Source organism: Carica papaya, chromosome 3, assembly GCF_054855325.1.
Source record: "Carica papaya isolate Zhongbai chromosome 3, ASM5485532v1, whole genome shotgun sequence".
NCBI lineage: Eukaryota > Viridiplantae > Streptophyta > Magnoliopsida > Brassicales > Caricaceae > Carica > Carica papaya.
In genome coordinates this window covers 33,406,634-33,428,388 of record NC_142311.1, presented here as the reverse complement: position 1 = coordinate 33,428,388, position 21,755 = coordinate 33,406,634, and the positions used below count along the sequence as shown (strand labels likewise).

At 33.5% G+C, this 21,755-nt stretch overlaps 1 protein-coding gene across 3 annotated transcripts; it reads left to right on the top strand.

The window, feature by feature from the left end:
• The first annotated feature begins 1,564 nt into the window (after positions 1-1,564).
• LOC110815027 (Integrin-linked protein kinase family) lies at positions 1,565-20,775 on the top strand. Of its 3 annotated transcripts, none has more exons than XR_015818061.1 (12): positions 1,565-2,088; positions 2,434-2,508; positions 2,653-2,748; positions 3,077-3,162; positions 3,243-3,363; positions 15,112-15,191; positions 15,906-15,968; positions 16,097-16,215; positions 16,512-16,597; positions 19,368-19,479; positions 19,593-19,704; positions 20,476-20,503. XR_015818061.1 is itself a non-coding variant. In XM_088216661.1 (12 exons), the coding sequence occupies exons 1-12, from the start codon at positions 1,747-1,749 to the stop codon at positions 20,569-20,571; spliced, it is 1,398 nt and encodes a 465-aa protein (XP_088072787.1). In that variant the 5' UTR covers positions 1,565-1,746; the 3' UTR covers positions 20,572-20,775. The 3 variants fall into 3 exon arrangements, 1 of the variants encoding a protein (XP_088072787.1); XM_088216661.1 differs by having other exon boundaries at positions 19,358-19,479; positions 20,476-20,775; XR_015818062.1 differs by lacking the exons at positions 16,512-16,597; positions 19,593-19,704; positions 20,476-20,503 and having other exon boundaries at positions 15,906-16,215; positions 19,358-19,397.
• Positions 20,776-21,755: the final 980 nt, after the last annotated feature.

Sequence of the window (21,755 nt, the reverse complement as noted above, 5' to 3'; positions counted from 1 at the left end):
CCTTAAAATGCATAATTAGTCAATATAAAAATAAGTAATCTATTTTTAAAAATTATTTAAACAATTAGCATTAAAATATATCAATCTTATTGTGAAAACAATAAATGTACGAATTAGTTGATGAATACTGGTTTCTCTTTACAGTTGAGTCTCCATCAACATGTTTGGGCGCCTGGTGATTTCCAACATCTTATCACGAATGATGTCATGAGCGTCTTTTGGTTCCAGATGTGCATGAAAAATTCTTAAGTACTCTACACGTTTGTCTATCTTATAATAAACAAAAAAAGTATATCAATCTCACATTGAGTAATACTAAATATTTTAATTAGTTTATAATTTAAAATTTAAAAATAAATACAAATTATTTAAATAAATTAATATAAGAACTATAACTTGAACAAAATACATAAAATTTCCAAAGGATCTTGGTAGCTCTTATCCAAATTCTTGTAAGGCGTCAATATAATACATTAGATTTGATACTAATTAAAATAAATTAAATTGTCCTTCTATTTTTATTTTAATTATAATTTTTAATTTGATTCTAATTTTTTTATTACCTACAAAATCAAAGCACAAACACTTAATTACTCAAAAATTTTAAGAAATATTTTTTAAATTTAGGGTTAGAATATGAGAGTGGTATATGCAAAATTATAAAAATATCATTTTATTTCTAAAAAATAATGCAAAAAAAGAAAGTTATTTGATGGAATGAGCTCGACCAAAGCTTATTAAAAAACTATACAATTTTTTTATTTAAGTTTACCTTTTTAAGCTCGTGAGCTAGGAACGATGAAGTAAGATTTGACCAAAGTTGATCTCGATGTATATGTAAGTTATTTAAAATTTAGTTTTAGTACACGTTTATGTATATATAAAAAAGTATAATAACAAAATAATTTATAGTTGATCTTAGTTTTTAAGTGGTTATGCCTCGATTTATTGGTACGATTTAATATGATAATATTATTACTTAATTTTTAAATAATATTTTAAAATAATTATGACTACTTAATTAATTTAATAAGCTTAATTAATATTATTTCAATAAATTTTCTCATGAAAAGTATAAATTAATAGAAGCTGTTTTTATAATTAAATGATTAAGAATAATTTAATGAAATGAATGTGAGTTAATAATCACCTTCATATATATGATTTATTATTTTTTAAATATATTTTTTTATAAATTTCTTATAAAAAGTGTAAATTAATTATTTATAAATAATTAAGACATATTAAATGATTTAAGAATAATTTAATAAAATAAAACTAAACTAGTTATTATTTAATATGTATAAATTTATTATTTTAAGAATAAGAATATTTTTAATCAATAAATTAATAAATTATGTTTTATTATCTTCAAAAAAATATAAAAACTACATTTGTCTTTTGCAACACATGTGAGAGAATAATTATATACTAATAATAAAATAATTTAAATAAAATAATATTATAATTTGAAAATAATTATTTATTCAGTTTTAATAAAATATTTTTATTTATTTTATATAAATTTGTAATTATAAAATTAAAACATAAAAAGAGAGCGGTATTTCCATGTGCTTTTCGTCTATTCCCACTCTTCTTCCGACAAGAATCTCGAGTGGAAAACCAAGAAAGCAGTAGCCCTGGTTTTCCAATCCATCAAGATTGTTGGAAATTGAAGGAAGGAATCAAATCCTTTCTCCTCCAGGATTTGTCCTCAGTACTACAATTAATTGACACACAAACCAGATGCTACCTCCCGATACGAAAATACCAGATATGGAGCCACAGTCGCCAGCTAGGTTCACTTTAGGGAAGCAATCTTCACTGGCTCCGGATCGGCCCGATGAATCCGTCGGATACTTATCTGAGCTGACGATAGACCCCAGGGTTAAGCTCATGTATCTCGCGAATGAAGGAGACATTGATGGAATCAAAGAGCTGTTGGACTCCGGTACAAATGTCAATTTCAGAGATATCGATGATCGAACTGCTTTGCACGTGGCTGCTTGCCAGGGCTTCACCGATGTTGTTTGGTTGTTACTCAGCCGTGGTGCCGAGGTTGAACCCAAAGATCGGTGGGGCAGCACGGTAATATTGTTTCTCACCAGTATCTGGCTCATCTTTTTTCATCTTCTTGGGAGTTGTCTTCCTTTCTTGGTTGTTCTTGTGGCTTGACCGTGGTCTTTTAGTTTATGCTTCCTTGATTTTTTCATCTCGATATTCGTAATCTTGAATTGCTAGTGCTGCAGTAAACAACTCGAGTCTCTTGTCCGTGTCATATTTTATCGTTTACCCCGCTGTGTGTCAAATACTAAAAGAAAAAAGAAAAAGCTATCAGAAATATTTTATATCAAATTATATTGCTTCTTTATTTATTTATCCACTTTCTAGGATGACGGAAAAATGTCGAAAATAATTTCATTTTTTATTCAGCCTCTTGCAGATGCAGTTTATTACAAAAATCATGAAGTGATCAAGCTCTTGGAGAAAAATGGTGCAAAGCCTCCGGTATGTTTTAGCTATATTCTGCTTTTGGCATCTCAACATTTCCTGCAACGTGGACAAATATAGTACTTAGACATGGTTGTTTTTGCTTGACTTTGTTCTATTATATGTTTCTAATCTGAACTATTATTGGCTGGACAAATATAGGAAGCTCCAATGCATGTCCAAAATGCCCGTGAAGTCCCAGAGTATGAGATCAATCCTGGGGAGCTAGACTTTTCTAAGAGTGTTAACATAACAAAGGTAGTTAGCTTCTTTCTTTTGGGATATATTCTTTGGGACCCGGGGTTTTTCCTCTTTTTTGATTAACATTGTAAAGGCAATTATCTATAAGTATTTGTGTCCTGGTAAGTTATCAATACAAATTAACTGCAGCAGTCAGTGACGTTAATTATGTTACTAAAAGTTTTTGCGACCACAAAAGTAGAGAAATGTTCAAAGCATGTTTTTATATTTTCTGCCACCACCTTGGTGCCTTGTTAATGATACTTTTTTTACACTATGTATATAAACTTATCTTTTTGTTATATATGTCTCTCAGCTGCCCTTTTGCTGTTTTTTGCTTGATCAGGGAACCTTTTGCATTGCTTCATGGCGTGGAACTCAAGTTGCTGTCAAAACACTGGGAGAGGAAGTGTTCACGGATGAGGATAAAGTGTGGGTTGGGCAAACAATTTACATTTTTTGATATTTTTAAATAAATTTCTTTCAAATTTTGATGTCTGTTCGCTTTTCAGGAAAGCATTTAGGGATGAACTTGCATTACTACAGAAGATACGCCATCCAAATGTTGTCCAGTTTTTGGGTGCAGTAACACAAAGCAGCCCGATGATGATTGTAACCGAGTATTTACCAAAGGTTCCATCTGGTTTTCAACTTCCTAGAACAAGAATATTTGTTTTTTGATTCTGTAGTGCATCATAATTTTGCCTCTTAAGGTTCTCAACTTTGACCATTTGGCGTCAGCTGTTTTTGTCCAGTATAGTTATTTTGGACTGAAACCAATTTTTGGTGAATAAAAGGAACAAAAAAATAGCTCACTTCATCCTATGACGCCCTAACACACTTCGAGAATCTTGCTAACAACTTAGCGAATTAGTTGGAGAAGGAAATACGAGGAAATGAAGAAAATAAAAGCAACTGAAGCAACTGCCCAATGATAAACAAGGGTAAGCCTTGAAATTGAACTTTGTCTAAAGGATGACATCTGGGAACCTCTTCTGCAGATTGCATAGGTAGTCCAAGATTGCAGTTCCTGCACTATAATGGATCAAGACTTATTTGGCTGGTCTTGCTTACTTTAACCTATTTCCTGGCCAAGATAGCAGGGGAAAAGGTTGGATAACAGAGTATTGAGAAGTATAACTCACCTTTTCTCGCACTTGAGATACATGAAAGGTGTCATGGATAAAGGAATCAGCTGGTGGGCCAAATCAATGAGCCATCAAACCAATCTGTCCACAGCATTGTAAGGACCAGAACATGTTGGATGAAGCTTGTTTATTGATGACGAGACAAGGTGTTTTGTTTGTAAAACTGGGACTTCACATAAACATAGTCCCTAATAGATAATTTTGTTAGTGTGGTGCTCGTTAGCTTGTTGTTTCACGCACTGTTGTGTATTTTGAAGATGAAGTTTCAATAACTAAAAAAATAAAGGTTTCAATCTTGCAAATTGACTACTTGCCACTTAGAATATATGGTATTTACGATGGAGGGTAACCATACAAGAGTTCAAAGGGAATGGAATGCATAGCTAATGAAAGTTGGTGTATACTATCATTTGGCCAATGAAAGCTACTGAACCTAGATGGGAGGTTGTTCATGTGCCATGCACCTTGGTTGCATCTTTAGGTAGCAATTGATGACCTTAGTTTGGCTGTCGCTTCGAGGCTGATATGCATAAGAAATTGAGAACAACTCCACACAATGCTGTTACTTCATGCCAAAAGAATTTACTTAGAAATGCAGGATGCTATCACGTATAATCGTTTACAACATGGTCTTTAGTGCCCATAAATGTTTTGAAGAGAACTATCCTTTGACTTGTATGAAGAATTTAGGGAAAATTTGGAGGGGTTCAATTTATTGGACCAGCCTTTGTCTGGGAGAGGTGGACATGAACCTTAGGACATGCTGAGTTTCTCTAGAATATATTGCTTATTGTTTTTGCTTCTTTTCAATCACAGGTGTTGAGTTTATTGCAGAAATTCTTACGTGTGTTATCTCGGATTACATTTTTATATGTTTGAAGTATGATGGTATTCTTTATGAACTATGCTCGTTTAGATTTGAGAATACATAGCTCAAGGTTCTCGGCCTTCAAGACGAAGTTGAGGAATGGTTGAGGAGGTTGTAGTGGAGGGTTATGCTAGTTGCCAGATTGTCAAAAAGTGTTCATATGTTAAAGATAAAACCAAACAAGGGAGTAAGATAGAGTTTGGGCCAAAGATATCGAAGATAGAGAGCGGAAAGGTGGAAAGGCTCGACAGGCTGGAGGTTTAACAGTCAAAGAGATCAAGAAGGAGACCAATGTTCGTGTTGATATGTCAAATTCGTTTCTTATTGAGATTGTTGGAGGCAAAGAGCGATGACTATTTGGATCAAGCATGGGAAATGTTCCCAATATTTTCATAGTATGGTTAGTCGTCATAGAAAATGCACCAATGTGGAGGAATTGGAGATCAATGGTCATGTTGTTAAACAAAGCAAGGAGTGGAGAAAGGAGGTGAAAAGTTATTTCAAGGAGTTGTACTTTGATGAATTCTCTTTGTGGCCTACTCTAGATAGTCTAGAGTTTAACACTTTGTAAGATACAAGGGTGACAAGGCTCCTAGATCGTACAGTTTCAATGCGAGTTTATTTAGCATGACTGAGTTACATGAAGGACTTTATGACCTTATTTAAGGAATTTCTAAAAGGAGTTGTTCATATTCAACAGCCTCAACTCTGCTTTTCTGGTGTTCGTACCAAAAACTGTTGGGGTTTCAAATATTTGGGACTTTAAACCCATTAACTTAGTGGGTTGTGTTTACAAGTTTATTACAAAGGTGCTAGTTAGGAAATTTAGCAGATTTGTGGAAAGGTTAGTTGTTAAGTGTCAGTTCTTTTGTCAAGAGTAGATAGATCCTAAATTCTACTTTAATTGCGAAAGAAGTGGTTGGTAGCTTACTGAGAAATGAGATTGAATGGGTGATATGTAACCTTGATATGGAGAAGACTTATGATCATGTGCCTTGGATTTTTTGTTCTACATATTAAAGAGATGAGTTTTGATGTTAAATAGTGCTCGTGGATGAGGCCATGCATTATTTAATCTTCTTTTGTAGCTTTGGTTAATGACAGTCCTTCCCATTCTTCAAAGCTTCTTGGAGTCTTGGACAAGGGATCCTCTATATTGGTTACATTTTATTACTACTTTTTATCATTGTGTTGGATACCTTTACAAATTGATTGTCAGAGCAAGAGATCCACAGTTATTTAGGGGTTTGTTGGTGGAGAAAGGGGAGAACATAGTCAAGGTGACTTATTTGCTTTTTGTTGATGACACATTACTATTTTATTGTACTTTCATTCAATATTGTGTTTTGTTGTACTTTCAAGTTGTCTTAGGTTGCAAGACTAACATGGCAAATTCCAAGTTGGTCCCAATTGGGGATGGGTCAGATTTTTGGCTACTCTAAGTAGAATTTTGGAATATAAAGTTTCTAGTTTTCTTTTGAAGTATTGGGACTACCTATTGGAGCTAAGTTCGAAGATGTCTCTTCATGGGATCTTGTTGTGGTTAGGTTTAAATCTACACTAACGGGATGGACAAAGAGTTTTCTCTCGAAAGAGGTAGAATGAATATTATTAAAAGCATTCTTTCTAATTTTCAATCTATTATTTGTTGTTATTGTCCATTCTTTTTGGTGTGATGCAGAAGTTGGAATACAGTGTCATTTCATATGGGGTGACTTCAATAAGAAAAGGAGATTTTTTTTTTTTTCGAAGAAATAAGAGGAGGCGATATCACTTGGTGCTTTTCAACGTGGTTAAACGTCCATTTCAAAGGGGTGTTCTTGGGATTAAATCTGTGGTTAATTTGACGAGTCTCTTCTTGCTAAATAGCTTTGGAATCTGTAAAGGAGTAGGACAATCTTTTGGTGGAGAGTAACCAAAATAAAATTTGATACGGACATTTTGGGATGGTATTTTAAGATTTCTAGACGTCCATATGGTGATGGAGCTTCCGAAGAAAATTTGAATGGGGAGAGATGAGGTTCATGGATGTATTAGATGGAAGGTTGTGCCATAAATATGATAGAGATATTGTACAGCCAGTTTGCTGATGATATGACCTTATTTTTGTAACACAACAATAGATTCATGAATAATGCTCTCACACTTATACAAGTGTTTGAGCTCGTTTTTCAACTTCAAAATTGTCTTGGCTAACAGTGGGATTATTGGGATTAGTGTGGAAGAGGCATAGCTAGCAAATAGCATATTCAATGGAATACACTGGACTGGCCTGGTCTATCGCGTACTTAGGGATCCTATTGGGGGGTAAATCTAGGAGTAGGAGTTTTTGGGATGGGGCAGTAAACAAAGTGACTAAGTGGTTGGAGTGTTAGAAAGGCGGGTTGTTCTAAGTGGAAGGATAAATTCTATTTAGGAATGCCTTCAAGTATTCTCATTTACCTCATGTTTTTGTGTAGAAATTTGAGGGGAAAGTATTTACTTTATTTTTTCAATATGTTTAGTATAACAGACAACATATATATATACAAAATTCTCAATTACTAATAGGTAAATTACCCTTATAGTAGAGATACTAAATAATTACAACATTACAAGAGAAATTGATGGTAAGAACTATATAGAAAACATATCATAATTATTTAGGAAACAGAGTATTCATGTCAACACTTCCCCTCAAGTTGGTGCAAAGATATCACACATGTTCAACTTGCATATCAAGTTCTGAAGAGTTTTGTTGTAAAGTTGTTTAGTGGAGATATCTGCTACTTAATTACTAAACGACACATGATAGAAACATAAGGAGCCATCAACCACTTTCTCTTTTATGAAATGACAGTCAATCTCAAATGTGTTTCGTTCAATCATGTTGAATTGGATTTTGAGTAATATTAGTGACTGTTTTATTATCACAAAACAATGATAAGTTTTCTTCTTTAAACAGTTTTAATTCCTTCATTAGTTTTTACAACGATAATAATTCACGTATCCCTTGAGTCATTGTTCTATATTCTGCTTCAGTACTAGAATAGACAACTATACTATGTTTTTTGTTTTTTCATGTAATCAAGTTGCTTCTAATGAGTGCAATAACCGCTGATTGACCTTTTATTATCTGGAGATTCAGTCCAATCAATATCTGTAAATACTTCTGTCTTAAGATAGCTTTTCTACAGAAGAATAATCATTTTTCTGGTGTAGATTTCAGATATCCTAATATTCGAAAGACGACATGTAAATGAGTCTCACGAGGGTCATGCATGTATTGACTCACCAGGCTAACTGCATGTGTTATATCTGGTCTGTTATTTGAGAGATAAATAAGTCTTCCAACTAATCTCTGATATCTTCCTATGTCAACTGATGTACTATTATCAGTTTGTAGTTTGTGATTACGTTCAATAGGAGATTCTGCTGCCTTGCAACCCATCACTTTAGTCTCTTTTAGCAAATCTAAAATATGCCTTGTTTGAGAAATGAAGATTCTTTTATCAGACCTGTCAACCTTAATTCCCATAAAGTACTGCAATTTTCCTATATTCTTGATTTCAAATTCTCGAACAAGAAGTTCCTTTAGTCGAGTCATCTCCTTTGTATCATCTCCAGACACCACAACATCATCTACATAAACAATATAAAAAGTGATCTTACCCTCACAATGCTTGATGAACATGGTATGGTTAACATTGTTTTGCTGATATCCGAAGGAAATCATAGCTTTTCTGAACTATTCAAAGCATGCTCTTGGAGACTGTTTTAATCCATACAATGCATTTTTTAATTTGTAAACCTTCCCTGTGTCCATTCATATTCAAATTCAGGTAAAATTTTCATATACACATCTTCTTCTAAGTTCTCATGAAGGAAGACATTTTTCACATTAAATTGGTGCAAGTTCCAATCAAGATTGGCAGTATAGAATAATAATATTCTGATTGTGTTCGTTTTTGCGACAAGAGTAAAGGTTTTCTGATAGTCAACTCCATAAGTCTGAGTAAACTCCTTAACTACTAATTTAGTTTTGTATCTTTCAATCGATCCATTTGCTTTGTGTTTTACAGAGAACACCCATTTGCAACCAATTATCTTCTTTTCTTGTGGGAATGAACGAAGCTCGCATGTTTAATTTTTTACCAATGCTGTCATTTCTTCAATCATTGCTCCCTTCCTTTTGGGATCTCGTACCGCTTCTCTCCAATCATGTAGAATAGACATAGAGGAAACATATAAGACAAATACTCTATAAGAGAGAGATAGAGAGTCATAAGAAACAAAGTTAGAGATATGATGTTTAATGCAAGTTATGATTCATTTTCTAAGAGCAATAAGTTTATCAAATAATTCATAAGGAAAAGATGATTCACCAATATTTTTAAAAACTAAAGAAGATTCTTGATTTGAAATAGGCTGCAAGATGACTTTTCCTGTTTTATCTCTCATTGAATACTTTTTCAAGTCTGGTTTATCTAGTTGTCTAACATTTTCTTCTTGAACAAGGTCTTCTGACATAAAATTCTCTCCCTGAAGATGACTGTCAAGAGTCACTGAATTAGGCATCACCTCTTCAATTTCACTCTCCTCTTGAAGAGGTGTTGGGGAAGTGCTGAAGTATGGTTTTGATTCTTGAAAAGTAATATCCATAATCACAAAGTATTTTTTAGATGGTGGGTGATAACACTTGTAACCCTTTTGAGTAGGAGAATATCCAACAAATACACACCGGAAAACTCTAGGTTCCAAACTTACTCACATTTCTAGTATGGACAAAACAAATACATTCAAAACACCTTTGGGGGAACAATATAGGAATTTGTACCTTGTAAAACTTTCAAAGGATTTTTGAAATCAAGTACCCGCAAAAACAAAAACATTCTATTAATAAGATAGGTCGCTGAGAGAACTGCATCTCCCCAATAACTTAGGTAGATTCATGGTGTACATCAATGACCTATCTATTTTCAGTATGTGTCTGTTTTTCTTTTCAACAATCCCATTCTGTTCACTGGTGTAGACACAACTTGTTTAGCGAATTATCCCATTGGACTCCAAATAAGTACGAAACCCTCTATTCATATATTTTGTATTATTGTCAGTTCTTAAAATCTTAATTTTGACATTAAACTGTGTACATATCATTTAATGAAATAATTGAAAACATGAAAACACATCATTTTTTGCTTTTAACAAGTAAATCCATATTAATCGAGTATAATAGTCAATGAAAGTAACAAACCATTAATGACTAGATAGAGAGGTATTCTGAGTCGGTCTCCACACATCAGAGTGAATAATCATAAAAAGAATAACTTTTGTTATTACTCAAATGATAAAAACTTTTTTTATGTTTAGCAAATTCACATGCATCACAACATAAAAAATCTAAAAAAGTTTTCTTAAATAAAGTAGGATAAAGTTTTTTTAAAGTAAAAAAGAAGGGTGCCCCAACTGTCGGTGCGGTTGTAGTATTTCCAGATTAACTTCCTTATTCTCAATAGTGACTTGATTGCCAATCAGATTCTGACTTCTTTTTAGGACATATAAGCCATCTTGCAGTCTACCAGTGCCAATAATCTTCCCTGTTTGAAGATTCTGAAAGATATAATAATTAAGAAAAAATTCAATTTTACAGTTTAGATATCGAATAATGACACTAATAGATAAAAAACTATTAGAAAAACTAGACACATGTAAAACTGAAGATAGTGTAATAATTGGGGTATAATTAATGGAACTTGTTCTAAACACAGGAGTATATGACCCATCTGCTATACAAACATTCTCTTCTTTAGTACAAAAAAAATATGTTAGAAATTTAGTGGAAGAGTTTGTCATGTGTCTGTTAGCTTCAGAATTTATTACTCAAATATTAGGAGCAGAAATAAGGGAGAGAGAAGGAATACCTGATTTTACCATATTTGATGTATCAATAATTGTTGAAGAGTTGAGTTGAGACAAAATATGTTTTAAACTTTAAAACTCTTCAGTTGAAAAAGCTCCAATAGTTGGTGTGTCAGGTGCTTCACTTGCCTCAATCAAGTTTGCTTGAGCTCTCATAGGTCCTCATTTTCTTCTCTCACGACTTCTAGTGGGTCGTCCATGCAATTTTCAACAAGTCTCCTTAGTGTGTTTTGGCTTGTCACAATAATCACAATTCCATTGGTCGTTGGAGTGATCAGACTGAGCAATTAACGCGATTTTTTCAACTGGTGCTATGTGGAGCATGACAATTTTTCTACTTTTTTCTTATTGAACATAAGAATAAGCTTGTTCTAATTAAGAAAGGAGATCTTTACCAAGTATTTGGATCCGTATATGATCATATTCGACATTCAGATTAGTTAAGAAATCATAAATCTGCTCATTTTCTACCATTTTCTGAAATTTGACAGCACCTCTGGAGCCATTTGCTCGAAAATCTTGATAGTAATCGAGTTTCTGCCATGGTTCACTAAGTTCAGAAAAATACTTAAAGATAGTCAACTCTCTTTGTTTTGTGCTGTGAATCTTATTTCAGAGTTCATAAATTTGAGTATCATTACCCACTTGTGAATATGTAAGAGACACTGCATTTTATATTTTTGTTGCAGTATCGAGCAACAGATATGTTCGGGTAATGTGAGGTTGCATGGAATTAATGAACCAAGACATTACCAAAGAGATTTTGGAGTCCCATATGTGATATTCCAAACTATTGACATCTGGTTTCTTCTTATCACCAGTAATATATCCCTGCAGTTTCTTGCCTTTGATAAACAATTAATAAGATCTTGAGCAAGTAAGATAAGTAGTTTCATCAAACTTTACAGGACTTATTTGCAATGATGAGTTGTTAGAATTAGGAACAATTAGTTTTTTTGCTTCTGTCATGTTTAAGTACTAGAAACAAGAAAATAATATTTAGTATGGAATATCACAGAGAGAGAACAAATCTCCTAAAAACCACCAAAGCCATGCAAGACTAGAGAAATTTACCAGAAACAAGTGTTGGAACAAAACAACAGATGACAAAAAAAAAAAAAACACAGAGAGAATCAAAAGCTTGAAGCTGGAAAAACAGAGTAGCCGTTGTTGGAAACTTGAGATGAAGTAGCAGTCATGTGTGAACCAAAAGACCGCTTCGGGTGTGTGCGACAGAACCAGACACCGTGTGCAAAGGAGCTGGAGGAGCAACGAGAACCAGAGGCGCCAGGTGTGTGTGACCGAACCAAGAAAATGTGCCGGGTGTGCACGATGGAACTAGACACCATGTGCGAAGAGACCAGAGGAGCAGCGCAAACCAGAAGAGTTGGGTGTGTGCAATGAGACCAGAGGGTCGGGTCGGGTTGCACGAACCAGAGTGGGGAGCAATGGAAATCAGAGGCCGTGCTCGAGGAAGCAGCGGGAATAGCCTGGTGTGGCCGGAGCAGATGGATCGGGTAGGTCAGAAATGATCACCAGAATAGGGTGACAGGCCGCCGATGAGGCTAGGTCTCTGTTTGGGTGGGTGTTGAGAATATTCTAGGGTGGTTTAAAAGAAACCTTAAAATTAAAAAATCCTAAAATATCCTTATTTTGCTCTAATACCATGTAAAAATTTGGGGAAAAAATATTTACTTTATTTCTTCAATATGTTTGGTATAACAAACAACACATATATATACAAAATTCTCAAGTACTAATAAGGAACCTTATAGTAGAGATACTAAATAATTACAACATTATAAGGAAAATTAATGATAAGAACTATATAAAAAAAATATCACAATTATTTAGAAAACAAAATATTCATGTCAACATTTTATTTATGATGTTTGTGGGGGCAATATAGAGAATTGCGGGTGTATGCATTGCTTCTTATAGGTTGGGTTAAGAGAGGAGAACTACAATCATTTAGTGAGGTGGGAGACATGTTGTCAGTTCAAGTGTTCAGGAGGGCTAAGTATTAGGAATCTTATATTATTAAAAAAATTATCTCTATTGGCAAAAGGATGTTGGTGCATCTCACATGAACCGAACTTTTTGTTACACAGAGTGAGGAAAAATAGTCATAGGCATTGCAAGGTTGGATCGCAAGTCTTAGGAAGAGAGTCTATTTCTTGCAGAAGTCCCTCGAGATCTATTTCTTGTTTGTTCCTTTCACCCACCTAAAGTTGGGGATAACTCTAGCGTGTTGAATTGGAAGGACATATGGATTTGGGATTAAACTTTGGCTAGTAGTTCAACGACTATATGACCTTTCATTTAGACATTATGAGCCTATCCCAGTTTTACATCCATTGTAAAGGGAGGTGTTGCTTGGAAGTTTCACTTTCATCGTAAACTATGCGAAAGGGAGACTCATGACATGCTCAATATCCCAAACCTATTGGAGCCAGTTCATCTAACTTCTTATCTTGATACCAGAGTTTGGTCTTGGGAATCTACAAATTGATAGACATATAGTTCTTTCTTTGCTCACCTCACAACTCACTCAATAACTATTCATCGCATTGTTGCCAAAGAGTTTTGGAAAACTCCAGTTTCGCCGAAGGTAAAGTGGTTGTTTAGATAGTTATTTATCAAAGAGTTAACACTAACGAGACATTGTAAGTTTGTCAACCTAACAAAGCCTTGTTTCTAGAAATCTGTGATGTGTTACAAGGGGTAGGAGAGTAACTCATTTATTTATCGTTTGTGAGATGGCATGGAAATTGTGGATGAGAATAATTAACTGATTTGGTTTAAGCTGGATGGCTTCTATGGTGGAGAACTTTATGTTTTCATGGCCAAGTGATTATGAAGTTGGTGAAGCCACTTTGGGAAGGTCTAAAATTTCACGGGAAATATTCCAATTGTTTGATTTTTGAGCTTCATCAGAATTGGGAGACAATTATTTTGTTAATTTAGCATTTTTTAGGATAGTTGTTTGCTATTTTTGTATTCTTTCTTCTAATTTCCTGATAATATTTTCTTTTTCTATAAAAAAAACTAAAATTCATTGTTTGAGGAGGTCTTGTTCTCCATTTTTGTGGTTCTTTTTCTCCTTAATGTTTAATAAATCTTCTTTTTCTGAAAAAAAAGATCAATTAAGATTCTCAAATCTTCATTATAAAAGATTGGCTTCTTATCAACAAAAAACTCAAAGAATGAAAGTAAGTTTAAGGATCTTGATAACGTTATACACTTGTTCTTGTGGGAGAGAGAGGAGCCCAAGAGTGTTTGAGGATCTAATAATTGTTTGGCTATTAGTCAATAATCTAACATCAACTTTCCCCTTCCTCTGCTGGCCTTTTCACTAACTTCTAAGCTACCAAGTGGTAATGACGATGATCATTTAAATCTTCCCACGAAAATTGACATTGGAGATCCTCTAGGACCACATTGGTAGATATGGGAAAAAGGATGAGAAAGATTGGCAAATTGGACATAGTGTTTTTGAATTTTCAAAGAAACATTAATACTTGAATATGTTTCTTCTCCATTGCCTGCTATTATATTTTTTATGATTATTGTAATACACCAATTTAATATCGAAAAGATGTATTATTATTAAACTTCGTATAATGCTTAAGTCATCCACTACCAATAAATTGAGTTTGAACTTTTAGTAGTTGATGGTTTGAGTACAAAAAATTGTTGAATTAGCGGCGCTTATGAATCTTATGGACCTTGACAAGGACAATGATGATTTGAATATTGAAGATCATGATATGCTAATTCCACATTAGAAAGATTTGTGATTATTGAATTTCATATAAGGGTTCAAGTCACATATTACCAATAATTTGAGTTTGAATTTTTGAGGGACATGAGTTTGAGTCCAAAAAAATATTGGACTAGTAGAACTTGAACTTGAGACGTTGCAATTGTGTCTGTAAATCAGATATAGTTCTCAGTGTGAGATGCCTAAGGTTATAGGGATAGGTGGATTCATTATTTTTGCTCCTTGATGTTGGGTCATGAAATTTATAGAATGGAGAATTTTGAGAATATCATAGATATACTAACAGAATTCTAACTTTTTATGAATGGGTGGCACTCCCTTGTTACCTCCTTAATATACTTTTATACTTTTCATTTTAAAAAGAAATAGCTGGTATTGCCCACAAATTTTTGAAATATGTTGCCCGCAAATTATTTGTTAATACACCTAACTTTTAGATGCTTTATTGCATTGATTACCTGTGCTGTTTTCTATTTGGTTTTTCCTTCTCCCTCTCTCTCTTGTTGAGATAAACCCTGGGAGTCTAAAACAAGTGGAGCCTAAAATATTTCTGACCCTGCTAGTTTATATTCTATTCTACCATATTTTCAAGTATTTTCCAGTATCATCAAGTGTCATTTAAGTAGCAATATAAATTTCTAATTTATATCTGGAATTTTTGTAATTTGTTGACTACATTGTAGGGTGATTTTCGAGCATACTTGAAGCAAAAAGGTCAATTAAAGCCAACGTTAGCTGTGAAGTTCGCCCTTGACATTGCTAGGTTAATCTTGTGGCTGTTCATTAAATTGTTGGAGTTCTGTGATTAGTGCTATTGAGACTTCTCAGTTGATTCTTGATCTATTTTTCTATGCATAATTTGTTGAATTCAGTTTTTTTTTTTTCTTTTTCTGTAGTGTTGGGAAGTTGTTTTGGGTAAGTTTCGTGGCATTTTCTGATTAACATATCTTTCATCTTGGGTTTCAATTGCATCTCGAATTAGAAAATCTAATGAATATTGGATTGACAAATACTGGCCCACTTTAGACAGAAACATAAGAACAGCCAGTAGGAATTTCTCTTAACTAGGTGGTTTTGAGTGAAGAAGAAAAAAGGTAGCTCAATTAGATGCTACAATGGGGACTAGAATACGAAGAAGTAGAGTTAAGAGGTCCTAGAATGATTTGGAAGATCTTCAGTATATCATTATGGAAAATAGTAACTATTTCTGATCTAAGATGTGGAATTGTCTGTTCTAGAATTGCATTTAGTCTGATCCTCTCTTCTCTGCAATTAAGCTTTGTGTTATGTTTTAACTGATTAATCGAATAACAAAATTTAAAATGATGTAGTTTATTTTCTGTATGGCAGTAATTTGGGAATTGTTTTCTGGATATTTTTATCAATATAGCTGGATTTTAGAGGATTACCATGTACTGCCATATCTAATAAGTTGGATATATTGATAGATCTCAACAGAGTCCTACTATTTTTGCAGGGGGATGAATTATTTGCATGAGCATAAACCTGAAGCAATAATTCACCGCGATCTTGAACCTTCGTAGGTTTCCTCATTTTATATATATGTAGATGCTTCCTGGTTAACTTGGTATTTAAGAATATGTATTTGCTGGATATCATCCAATTACAAATCCTACATGGTTTGATTGTTCATGAGTAAGATAACAGAAATATACTACGGGATGATTCTGGACATCTGAAAGTTGCAGACTTTGGAATCAGCAAGATGCTGAAAGTTTCAAAAACAGTCAAAGAAGACAGATCCGTTGCATGTCAAGACACATCTTGTAAGTTCTTGGCTTTGGATGTCAATGGAAATGTTGATTGGGTGCATTACTAGGGCTTTAATACTATTATAACTGAAGTCCAGTTTACTAATTATGGTACTTTTGGGTGGTTGTCAATGGTTTATTGGACCTTGTTTGAGGATATATTCCTGTTATTTTGCTGTATGGGCAGTTTAATGCAAAAACCTCTCTTTCATGTCTTTGCATCATGCAGTTTCATTATACTGAATTTTTAAGAGTTGAATAGTGCATTTTTAATATTTAATACTTGTGGTGTGTCCATCTGGCATGCATAGGGCGATATGCAGCTCCAGAGATTTACAGAAATGAAGAATATGACACTAAAGTGGATGTGTTTTCATTTGGGTTAATCTTACAGGAGGTAGTCTCGTCTTTCCTTCCTCACCTTTTATATGTCATAGGACAATGCCTCTGGTGTTATGAATTCTTTTAAAGGATTTTTTTTTTCCTGAAAGGGCTGATGTTATGATGTGCAAAATTAGTCTATCATATTTGGATATGAAACGATATATCTTTCAAATAATTTGTTAACCAGGCCTGCAAAGTTTTTCCTTCACTTTTCTTTTTTCAACCAAGAAAACTTTCGATGAAAAGAAAACAATATTTCTTTTACAAGGCACTAAGAATACTGCCTGTATAAAAATATTAATTACATGAAGGTAGTAGTCAGAATACCTACTAGGTTGCCTAAACTCTACATAAGAGTAAGAGGATGACCCTTGAACTGAATAGAAAGAGTTTTGAAATAATCTCTAATTCTGTAAAAGAGGAAATAAGCTTAAAGGCTATTCTTTTCCTTTCTCTCTAAATGACTGAAAAAATAGAGAAAAGTGGTGAGTGAGATAATCTTCTTGCATTTCTTGTCAGCACTGCTATCCTCTCAAGCTCGCAATTCTGTTGCCACGAGTCCCCTACTTAACACCTGAGGAATTTGGGTGCAGTATTCCAGAGTAATTTGGTTACAAGACATCATATTAAGTGGATTATTAGCTGTCTTTTCTTCTGTCTTGCACAAGAAGCAACTGCAGACAAATAACTCTCCTCCTCTTCCTTAATTTTCAGTTGTTAGAATTCTACCCCAAGCAGCCTCTCTAATGAAAAATGGTACAATGTGGAAACTTTGCTTTTCCATGCATGCTTCTGTCTCATGCATACTTCCAAAATAAATAATCTAGAATAGGTTATTGGCCAAGACAAGTTTGAAATTTATCTCAAAAAAAAAAAAAAAAGACTAGTTTGAAATAGATAGGACATTGGAAGTCATACTTTTGCTCAACTTCCAAATAGGCAAGTCATCAACCCTCAACAGTTTGTGACAACTCTAGTTTTTTATAAGGATTCTTACAAGGTTTCCATGTTATCGTTTGTGATCCAGTTAGTTGAATCTCCCATAACATTTGTCTCGGTCACGTAAGAAACACTTACGGCCTCTCTAGACTTTGGACTTTGTAGGAACCTCACCACAGAATTTTTCTCACAAAGTCTCAGCACACACTAAACCAACCATACCTCGTCTAATTCACTTGCACAATCCATGCTACATGGCTCCTTTTTGTCACTAGTAATTTAGCTATTATTGGACAAGCCATATGTGGCTTTAAGCATCTTCTATGGTAGCTACCTCTGTTGATCATGAGCCTCTGAAGCCATTTGCAAGAAGAGCTGATTGAAGACCATCAAGGATCTTAATTTTAGCTCCCTTCTCTTGTAGGATTCTGTAACAGTCTCCCTAGCCATTAGGTTCTATTAAGGGCCATAAGTTTCTTAATCTTAGCTCTCTTCTTTTATAGGACTTTGTAACAGCCTCCCCAATCTCCTTGCATCCCCAGGAAGAAACAATAACTATAAATTTCTATGTCATGTTAACTCCGCCAGAAACAGTAAAAGAAATAGATAATAAATAGGACAATTTGAAGTGGGGATTGGATCTTGGGACAACTTGGATAAGTTCTTACTTCTCGACATTTTTGCAAAAAAAAAAAAAAAAAAAAAATTGCGTCAAGATGGAAATGTGGTTTCATGCTTTATAAACCAAAAGTTTTTCTGTTGCATCAGGCAATGTTAGGATTAGGTTTTATGCTTGCTAAGATAAATAGAGAACCAAGATATCTCCTGTTTGTTTCTTTCTTCATAGTTCTTGTTTCTTCTAGGTTAGTGATGCAAATTGGCAACAAACAGTGAAATATTTTTAGTATCATAAAATAATTTTATAATGATTATGTAATTTTAGTACTTCCACTCTTTTTATATTTCAAGGGTTACTTAGAAAATAGTAACTAAATTTAGGTATTGTTTTGATTGTTCTTTTTTTTTGGGTTAATTTTATTATGTAGGATGTTTTCACAATTACACGGCCACTAACAAATACTGTAAAAGGCAGCACTGGTTTAGCAATGCTATGGTAGAAATAGAAGAGACAAGAAAAGGAGGAAAAAGGGAAAGGATAGTAAGGAGTAGAAACCAACATTTTAAGAAAGAAATGCTTCAAATTTTAAATAATATAATCATCATACTTTTGCGTTACATCAGATGTTTATATAGTAAATAATGAATAGCAAAAAGAACCAGTACACATCTGCCAACTTATTGGTCCACAAGGAGTTGTCACCACTCTCGGATCAATGAAAAATGGGACAAGTTGCCAACTTGGCATTTCCACCATGTTTGGATGAATTAGAAGGGGTACAAGTTTGCCTGTCTGGTTGCTACCACCTTTGACTATTCAAAACTCTAGCACTGGAAAGACCGATAGGAAATAAGGGGTCACATTATTCTGTCAATAGCAAGGTCACTCCTAATTAGCTAATTTTTTTTTTAAGTATCTGTATAATATAAAAGTATATGGGGATTGGATAATTGATAATAGAGAGGGTAAAGGAAGGATTCTGCGAAACCTTGCTTTATTCATTAACTCTCGTAAGGGATTAAAAAATTATTTATCTTCAACCTTTACTTTACCCCCCTTTATTCTAAAATTGAATTCCAATATACATTGTTAAAAGAAAAAGCAATAACGTGTTTGCATAAAGTTGTTTCTTATGAAAATTAAGTATTGAAAACGAAGGTTGTATGCTGGTTTCTTCTTGGTGATGAGAACTTACTTCATTTACTAATTTTTTAGATGATTGAAGGTTGTGTACCATTTCCAAATAAGCCAGAAATTGAAGTTCCTAAAGCCTATGTTGCAAATGAGCGCCCTCCATTTAGAGCCCATCGGAAGCTTTATGAACATGGATTAAAACAGTATGTTTGCATGACTTGTCTTCAGTAATCCATATTATTGGAATTGGATTGATATTTCTGTTCTGCCAATTCAATTGGTTCTTCATTGAAAAACTCCTCTTCTGGTGCAAAAGGTTAATTGAAGATTGTTGGAGTCAGAATCCTTTATTGAGACCAACATTCAGGCAAATAATTAGGAGGTTGGATGCTATAAGCATTCAGCTTGCCCATAAGAGGCGTTTGAAGGTGGCACTGCTCTCTCTCTCTCTCTCTCTATATATATATATATATATATATATATATATAGATATATCTATCTCTATCTCTCTTTTTTGTGAATTATGTGCCAATGTTAATTGAACTTACTTTCTGCTAAATAATTTTAAATTGGATGTTTTCAAAAATCTAGGAGAGTAAACTAAATTATGTATTAAATTATAGGATGCCTTTTTGTAAGTTGTCCATTTCATTTCTAAAGCATATATTTTTGGATATGGAGACATTGTCTATAGAACATAAAAATATCAAAAAATAAGTAAATTTTAAGAAGCTTTTCTTTCTCCAATTCCAGTTATAGTACTATCTATCTCATGAAATAGTAAAAAAAAATTAACCTGTAAATTTTTTTTTTTAATTTTAAAGATGAAGTAATATATAGAAGACACATTTACTTAATATATATATATATATATATAAGGACACCCAAAGAGTGCAAAGCTGTAGACAGGTTAACCTGCCAATTTAGGTGGGCTCTTTTTCATTAGTAGCACTATCAGCCTTGGAAAGCAGTGAGGCATAAGTGTTTCGGGCACCTTTCCAAAAAGTTGAGTTTGTTTTGGTAATAGTTCAAGTGTTTTACAGAATAAGATAATAATCAGGCATGGGTTTCTAGGGGCAATTTTTTTAGTCTTCAATTGTTCTAAATATTTAAGGTATGGTTTTGGTTAAGAAATCTTTTTTTTTTTTTTTTTTCGGTTGGTCAGCTTGGTTATTGTGAAGGTTTTGTATTGTACGCAGGTGGGTTTACTAAAATGTTTTATGAGATTTGAGGGCATATGGAAGAGTGATCATGTGAACCCGAGCAGCCGTTCATCTCGGTCTACAACCAGATGACTAATTTTAAAGAATTTTGATATCTTTCTGCCTCGAAGTGAAGGAATTCCACGGATTTGGTTAGTTGTAGAGACAAGATGTAAATCAAAGAAAGACTTGTGATCTGTTGTGTGCCCACATGATTTCGGTATATTGATCTTTATCCATTATTTCCAGGAAATCTTGCATTGAAAAGAGAAACGATGAGCTGCTTGCTTTTCTTTATGAGAATTTCTGATCGCTTTAATTTCGATATTTTGATTGAATGGATGAATACTACGGATAACTTTCGGGTATGAACACCGAGCTTGTACATGAGACGTTATGTCATGTAAATACATTAAATTGAAGCACCAAGAAGAAGGAAAAAGGGGCATCCTTTTTTTGCTTATCCTTCGAGCCGTTGGATAAGTTTGCAGGCTTATGGGTTTGTAGAGGGTGGCTTGGGTTGGTTACGGATTCACATTTTGTTTTGGGTTTAATATATATATTTGAAATCAACAATACATGAAATTTTGGTTTTTCCCCCAAGGAAATAAAAGGGTGAAAAAATGACATGCGACCTTCTACTACAACATTAAATGGTGGCAGGATCTTGTCTGGTTCTCTGGTCATCCAACACCCTACCACATTAAACATAAAATGCTGTCTTAGATGCTAAAATATATGTTCAAAATATTAATTTTCATTACGTGTTATTTTAAAATACTTAAATTAAATTATACATTTATTTTTTATTGTTCTTGTTCTTATATTTTATAAAATTATTGTATAGTTTTTTAACAATCGATAATGTTAGTATAACGTGCTATGTGAATCTAAATAAGACACATATGATATCTTAGTTGGGTCGTGTATATAAGAAATCATGTATTCGATGACTTAAACGTATAACATTTTAAGAAAAAATAATTTTTTAGATACAAAATTATGTATTCGATATTTTCTTTCAAGTGTCTCTCCTTAAATTCTTTCGGACATTGGAAGAAGTCTTGAGAAAGAAACCAAGATGAGTATGGTAGAGGCGAAGTGGTGAGGTTTAGATTGTGGGAGACAGTTTCCAACAATATTTATTTATTTTTTTAATTTAAAATTTTTAATTCTCATCTTTTAAATTTTGTTATATTAAAAATTAATTAAATATTAAAATCTCTTTTTTTACACGTAAAATACTACGTACTATTCGATATGAAAATTCATTCAAT